This window comes from Peromyscus leucopus, chromosome 12 (genome assembly GCF_004664715.2).
Source record: "Peromyscus leucopus breed LL Stock chromosome 12, UCI_PerLeu_2.1, whole genome shotgun sequence".
Taxonomy (NCBI): Eukaryota; Metazoa; Chordata; class Mammalia; order Rodentia; family Cricetidae; genus Peromyscus; species Peromyscus leucopus.
The window spans coordinates 614,240-622,288 of record NC_051073.1 but is presented as its reverse complement, the minus strand read 5'-3'; the positions used below and the strand labels follow the sequence as shown (position 1 = coordinate 622,288).

General features: G+C 48.9%; 1 protein-coding gene across 1 annotated transcript; it reads right to left on the bottom strand.

Annotated features, from left to right (window-relative positions):
- Window positions 1-1,452: 1,452 nt before the first annotated feature.
- Window positions 1,453-7,979, bottom strand: LOC114689426 (interferon-induced GTP-binding protein Mx2-like). The gene is made up of 4 exons (XM_028863716.2): window positions 7,799-7,979; window positions 5,892-5,968; window positions 3,559-3,810; window positions 1,453-2,030 (listed from the first exon to the last, which is right to left on the bottom strand). The coding sequence occupies exons 1-4, from the start codon at window positions 7,815-7,817 to the stop codon at window positions 1,800-1,802; spliced, it is 579 nt and encodes a 192-aa protein (XP_028719549.1). The 5' UTR covers window positions 7,818-7,979; the 3' UTR covers window positions 1,453-1,799.
- Between the last annotated feature and the right edge of the window lie 70 nt (window positions 7,980-8,049).

Below are 8,049 nucleotides of genomic sequence, written 5' to 3'. Positions count from 1 at the left end.
AATAGCTGGGACATAGTCGTCATCCTGGGGTCACTGCTGAGCTGTGGCCTGAGCCTGGCCTCTCCCAGTGCTAGAATCTCACAGCGGTGTCCCAGAGTTTACATTCTGGGTTCTGATGACAGCTATAGAGCCCAGACACTTGTTCTTTTTGGCCCAAAAGGAACATCCTCCTGGTTCTTTGGGAGAATCACACCCAGCAGGCTACTTCCCCATAAACTCTAGACTCTTGCCTGCCCCTCACTCTCTATATATATCCAGGAAATCAGTGTAGTCAGGCAAAGTCCACATGATACTTGAATGCTACTGACTGTTTCTGGTCCATCAGAATCTAATGTCCCTGTAAGATGAAGCTAGGTTTGGGGTATACAAGGGTGGGATCTGGGTATGCATGATGATGCCCATGATCACTGGTCTAGTCAACTAGAGGAACACACACTTGAGCCAGAGATGTTTAAACTGCCTGCCCACCTTAATTTCCCAGAATCCTCTGTGTTGGGAGGCTCAAGTACTTCATGCTCAGGCTAATGGACAGCCTCTGGAAACTCCAGTGACATGACAATGGTAAGTAGTCAGTCAGCCCTGGAGAGGCCATTTGATGTCATTCATCCCAGACCTTGGAACTGGGAAGTGGCCATTGTCTTCCTAACATCCCTCTTGTAAGCATATTCTAGAACCTCCCAAGTCAGAGATGATAGAGGTTCAAGGGTCAGAAGGCATTTAGGATGGGGTCTATTGGGAGGGGACAGAGTGACTATGCATCTGGTCTGAAGCACTGCTCAGGGAGTAGGCAGTTCTTAAAGTAGTATTTCTGGAAGTCTATGAAAAGGACTCTGCTTCCTATGTCCTTCATCCTGTTTCCTGGAGAATGTCCCTCAGCTCCTTGCTCCTTCCCCTGCCTGCCAGGTTTGTCTTCTCCTTTTGGTTCTGGCATTCCTGATGGTTTAGTGCTCCTTCAATGGACCTCATGTCAGGGCCTCTATTGGGCATCTGTTCCAAGCTAGTGTTGTGACTGGACCCAAAGCTTCCTAACCTGGAAGGCAGGAAGTACTGTGTGAATTTGGAGCTGAGTTCTAGGAGAGTCATCCTGAGGGTGAGACTTGTGTTCTCTCACTTTCCAGTCATGAAGGGACTCTGCAGCTCTCCTGCAGGGGGCGTATTTTTCCCAACTGATCTGGTTCTACCCTGGGTGGGTGTACAGAGCTTCCTACAGCTTCTGCTGGCACTGAGACTGCTTTACATTCCCTGCAGCCAGTGCCTATGCACAAAGAATGCAAGTGTTCAACAATTTGTCTTTCCAGCTTGTCTCCATTTGCTCTAGTTCCTAGGAAATAAACTCTCTTTGGTACCCAATTCCTGAGGGGAGTTGGCTTTAGTGGCCCACATATTTACCACTTGCCTTCTATCCCCTGCAGTCCTGTACAACCCCTTCCACCAATTCAAAGTGAGGCAGAGAAGTGTCAAAAGTGGTTTATTAGGAATGAATGCAATAGGTAGCTCCCTACTGGAATGATGCACTAAAACAGGGTGCTGAGAAGGTAGAGGCCAAGGTGGGAAAGGTTCTTAGGGTGAAGCCATTGTCATATCAGAAAAGAAGCATCGTCTACCCATCTGCATCCTGTGTTTTAGAGCCTCTTCTCCTTCCTGATCTTAGAGTGAGCAGAGAGTTTCCCTTTGCTTCTGATTGCTAACAACAATACCAGGTCAGAGGCTAAAGGGTGGTGGAATAGCTACCAGGAAAGGCAGGAGCCCTTCTGTCCCTGACGCACTGTCCAGGAGACACAGAGAAGGGCAGGACCAGCTTAACCAGGGAATTTGGCTAGCTGCCGGCGAGCCTGGGCCAACCTTGACAGCCTCTCCTTCAGAAACTTCCTCTTCTCGCTGGTGTCATTACGTTCCTTCAGGAGCCAGCCGCAAGAGTCCTTGTCCTGCAGGAGCTGGAGCATGCCCTTCTGCAGCTGCTCAGCAAACATTTTCAGGATGAAATACTGGATGATCAAAGGAATGTGGCTGGAGATGCGATTGTGAGCTTCCTGGAAGAGGGAGAAACAGAAGGCTTGAGGGAGAGCCACAGGGAACCTGATACCAGGTCATCTCTGAGTAGTGAGATCCCGGCAGGTACAGGCCTCATCCCCCTCAGTGTCCTGGCAGAGCAGTCCAAGGTGCTTGCTAGATTCTGGATCTCACCAATTTCCCTGACCATCCATCAGATGTATTTCAATGGAAAAGAGTAATATGTACTGGAACGGAGTCCACAGAGACACCCCAACTCCATTTCCAAATGACTGATCCCTTTGCTGAGAACATAGCTTGCCTGTCCTTAAGACCCAGGCTTCTTGGCAGCAGGGAAGCAGAGCAGTCAGAGTCCTAAATGAGCTGCCTGAAGGAAGTCAGACTTCACCTGCTCCATCCTCTCTCTCAGCTGTCAGCCCCATTCCCCTCAGACAGGTTGCTCTCTCAGGTAGATGACATGTGCTGCTGGTTTCCCAAGGTTGGTGGCTCTCTGGTTCTCATTTTCCTTCTTTAGGATACAAGATTACCATGGACATAGCCCTCTGGGGATGGTTAAGCAGATGTGTCACAAGACAGCAGAGTTAGAAGATGCCTGGCAAGTGATGAGCAGCTGGTCACAGCTTAGGCACAACCCTGAGTCATGGCAGGAAACAGGCTGTGTGTTCTCTAACCACAGACAACCTGGGTGAGGCCTGTCTCCCATTGTCAATGGGAAGGAGTGATGTTCAGAGATGGGGGACAATAGAATGCATAGAGACCCCAGATATCCAGATGTTTGTGCCTAGGCTGGGAATAGGGCCTTGACTAAAAGGAAAGGGTGATGTCTACAGATATAAAAATGCCCTGATTCATACTACAACATTTAGGGAAATTGAGGGCATTATGATCAGAATAACAAACCAGAGAGGAAAAAAAAATTCTTTACTGTCTCACTTGTTGAGGTCCCTGGGGTTGTCAGAGTCCCAGAATCACAGAGCAAATCTTATATCTACAGCTGCTTGGCCATAAGACCCAGGAGCCCTGTGCTTGGCTACATGACAAGGTCGGTCTTATAGCATCCAGTGACAGACATCTGTACATTAGAAGGTCACCATGACTTTCTTTCCCTGTGTGGTTTTTTTCCAGGTCCCTGTGGCTTTGACTGAGTACCTGCTGTACCTGGATTCCATGATGTGTGCCCCACCAAACAGATGTCAGGACCTGGCTTCCACCAGGCATGCCATGAGTGCATGGCATCCCAACACTGTGCTAAAGGCCAAACACTCTATCACAGGTGCTTGGGATGCTGAAACAATAGAAGAAAGCAGATGTTCTGAGAGTCTAATGCACACTGTCAGGGTAACAAGGACCATAAAAGGCAGATGTATGTGGCTTTAAGCTACTTGTTTATCTGAATGAATTACAAACCCTTCCCAGAGGATCACCCAGAACTGCCAGACTGAGCCATCCTGAAACCTCCTTGCAGATTCATATCCTACACAGAGAGAGACACAGAAACAATAGGAACAAATGTCCTGACACCCAGTTCCAAGGTATTCACACATTTACCTGGCGGTAGGCATTCAGATGCTGAAAGATCTCATCCATGGATGAGTTCTGTGAAGCTTGAGACTGAGAGGAAGTAAAGGCACTCGACTTTGTCTCATTCTTTTCCTCCTCAGCTTCCTTCTCTCTGACCTTCTTCAAGGCTCCTCTGTAAAGTTGGTCTTGGCAGTAGATGATATGCTCCATCTGAAAGTGAAGTCGGATCATCTTCTCTGCTTCCTTTTCTTGTTCTAATCTGATGTCTTCAAGTTTGGACTGCAAGGAGAGAGAACTGTAAGCCACCAGTCATCAAGAGTTGCTTGCCATGGAGTAAGAACACAGGACACCCAACAGATCGACAAGCATCTGGTCAACCAGCAGAAACAAATGTAGTCATTACCCAGGAGTATTCCCTGTACCCTCTTGCTCAGTTTATCTATATTATGCCCAGAACTGAGGGTGGAAACCAGAGGAAGCCTGAGCCAGGTGTGTGTCACTTCTTATTCCAAGGTCAACCTTTAGTGTCAATTTGAGTGGATTTATTTTATAGATTTGTTTATTTATTTTATGTATGAGTGCATATATTAGTGTCACATGTGTTTGTGTGTACCATATTCCTGCAAGTGCCTACAGAGGCCTGAATAAAGTACTGGATCCCCTGGAACTGGGGTTACAAATGGTTGGAGCCACATGATGTGGGTCTTGGGAAGTGAATTCATGTCTTCTACAAGAGCAATAAACATTCTTAACCACTGAGCCTACGCTCCAGCTTCTTGACTAGCTTAGAATCACTCAGGATTATTGTCCCTCAGGATGTCTGTAAAGGTATTTCCAGAGATGTTTAAGTGAGGAGGCAGACATAGACCAATTGGGCAATGCTATCCTCTATAGTTTGGGCTTCTGAATACTGTACTCATCTGTTCTCTGAACAGGACAATGTGACTTGCTGCCTCACATTCCTTCTGCCCTTCCTTCCCAGCAACAATGGACTGTATCCCCTCAAACCCAAATAACCCTCATTAGTTGTTCTTACAAGATATTTGGTCACAACAAGGAGAGAAGTAAGGAAAAACTTAGGCGAGGGACCTGTGTGAATTCTCAGCCCTGACCCAGCCACTCTCCTTGCTCTTTTAGGCACTTTTAACATCTACAATAAGGAGATGGCTTCCACCAGAGAGTGCACAAAGATAAGAAGAGCTCAGTCTAGGTCAGTCACCTCCTATGGGTCTCGTGTGCTGGGATTTCATGACAGCCGTGGAGAACAGTCTTTTACTAGACTGGATCTTGATCTAACCATTGCAGGGGCAATTTATGCAAAGCTTGGTGCTGGGTGTGTCTGCAGCTGCACCTCCCATTTATCATACCTTCCAGGGAGGCCTCATTCCTCCCACATTGGGGACACAGACCCATGAGACATCCCAGCTGTGGCCCAGGCTGGAGAATGGCAGAGCCAGTGGCCACCTGCACAGACCCTGTATGCCTGCACAGGGGCTGAGTTTCTTGGCCATGCCAGACCCTTGGGAAGTAGAGGCATTTCCTCTTTTCTGCTGTGTTCCTCTAAACAGACAATTTCACACTCGGCATCCTAACTGTTAGAACCCAGCCCAGACTGCTACCCTGGCCCTGAGACTCCAGCAGTTCTTCCCTTTCCCCAGCCTCACAGTGTCAGCTATCCTACTAAGCAGATACCTGGATTCAGTTCTTGTCTAGGGAAATAAGTTTTCTAAGGCACATCACACACATCAAAAACATTAAAAGGCTACTGATGGGTATCATCTGGTGAATACCAGTGGCCACATTCCCCCCTTCTGCCTGTTGGGATATCAGAGAGCCTGACTGTGGGGTTGTAAAACCTTCCCCCTTCCTCAGAGACTTACAAGAAGGGAGCTTGAGCCAGGTTCTGTAGGCCTGATTCCTCTTCAGACCCCTGCCAGAGTGTCTCTGGTTCTGGGGCCTGACTTTCCTCAGAGCCACTGGTAGACTGGCTGTATGTCTGTCTGCCTGTGACACTAACAACTATTCTAATAAATATCTTACTTCCCACAATCCATCTCAATGTCACCCCTGAGCCCCACATCTGACAACTTTCACTCAATGTCAGGAGTGTCATCCTATACATGGCCCTGTGAGCCTCCCTGACAGAGTACTGTGGATTTCAGCATTCATCACTGTTCATCCCCCCTTCTCCCTGCTCCTACTTCAGCCAGATGCACCAGTGCCCTCATCAACAGGATTCAAGCAGGAGCCTAAGCCTCTTCCAAACAAGCACAGGAGAGGAGAAGTAGTCTCAACCCAAAACATCTGTTCTCTACCATTATATTCATTATGCTTTAAAAATAATACACACTTGGTTTTACCTTGGTAGTTCTGTGGAGGTTAAAAAACTCAGCAAAATTTTTTTCAGAAACACTGGAAAAGGTGACTCGTACCATTTCTGATTGAAGAGAGAAAAAACAGTTTCACACAGTAAGTGGTTAAGATGTGTTCACTCTGTGTAGATGACAACCAGGGTAGGGTTGAGGGAGGTGGGTGCTCTCCTCCTCCCTTCCTTCTTTTCTTCCTCTCTCCCCAATGAAGAGGGAGGTACACCCAGGCTTCTAGAGAACTCTCTTTATTATAAATACAGCTGTAGGCTAAGGGTGGTCAGCACTTTACATGAAGGACTCTGAATGTGCTCCTTACATGATTGTGAGAAGGACCAGAAAGGTTAGGTGACTCTGCCCTCTGACAGCAAATCTCTGTGCCCAGGGGGTGAGAATGGACTGAATTCTTGACACTGGCATCTAGAGCACAGAATGCCTACCTAGAACCAGCCCTAGAGGACAGTTCTGGGGTCAGCATTGCCTTTGTCCCCTGTCCCAGAAATAAAATGGCTGAGAGCAGCAGAAGCATTTCTTAGTGACCCTGTACAGCACTCACCTGTGACCCTGTACAGCACTCACCTGTGACCCTGTACAGCACTCACTCACCTGTGACCCTGTACAGCACTCACTCACCTGTGACCCTGTACAGCACTCACCTGTGACCCTGTGCAGCACTCACCTGTGACCCTGTGCAGCACTCACCTGTGACCCTGTACAGCACTCACCAGTGACCCTGTGCACACTCACCTGTGACCCTGTGCAGCACTCACTCACCTGTGATCCTGTACAGCACTCACCAGTGACCCTGTGCACACTCACCTGTGACCCTGTACAGCACTCACCTGTGACCCTGTACAGCACTCACTCACCTGTGACCCTGTGCAGCACTCACTCACCTGTGACCCTGTGCAGCACTCACTCACCTGTGAATCTGTGCAGCACTCACTCACCTGTGACCCTGTGCAGCACTCACCTGTGACCCTGTGCAGCACTCACCTGTGACCCTGTACAGCACTCACCTGTGACCCTGTGCAGCACTCACCTGTGACCCTGTGCAGCACTCACCTGTGCCCCTGTACAGCACTCACTCACCTGTGACCCTGTACAGCACTCACCTGTGACCCTGTGCACTCACTCACCTGTGACCATGTACAGCACTCACCTGTGACCCTGTACAGCACTCACTCACCTGTGACCCTGTGCAGCACTCACCTGTGACCCTGTACAGCACTCACCTGTGACCCTGTACAGCACTCACCTGTGACCCTGTACAGCACTCACTCACCTGTGACCCTGTACAGCACTCACCTATGACCCTGTACAGCACTCACTCACCTGTGACCCTGTGCAGCACTCATCTGTGACCCTGTGCAGCACTCACCTGTGACCCTGTACAGCACTCACCTGTGACCCTGTACAGCACTCACTCACCTGTGACCCTGTGCAGCACTCACCTGTGACCCTGTACAGCACTCACCTGTGACCCTGTGCAGCACTCACCTGTGACCCTGTATAGCAGTCACTCACCTGTGACCCTGTGCAGCACTCACCTGTGACCCTGTACAGCACTCACTCACCTGTGACCCTGCACAGCACTCACCTGTGACCCTGTACAGCACTCACTCACCTGTGATCCTGTACAGCACTCACCTGTGTGACACACTACTGTATACAGCACTCACCTGTGACCCTGTACAGCACTCACCTGTGACCCTGTACAGCACTCACTCACCTGTGACCCTGTACAGCACTCACTCACCTGTGACCCTGTGCAGCACTCACCTGTGACCCTGTGCAGCACTCACTCACCTGTGACCCTGTACAGCACTCACCTGTGACCCTGTACAGCACTCACCTGTGACCCTGTACAGCACTCACCTGTTACCCTGTGCAGCACTCACCTGTGACCCTGTGCAGCATGTCTACAGCTGGCTCTTCCAGGACTTTGATTTGGTTTCTTATGATGGTCTCAAAGGTTTTGTAGTTCACAAACCCTGGCAGCTCTCGGCCTCGATATTGCTTTTCAAATTTCCGGACTTCATTATATAATGAATCATAACCTAAAATAGGAGGTGACTATTAGATATTTTTTTTTTGTGATATATATTTTTTATTTTACAATACCATTCAGTTCTACATATCAGCCATGGGT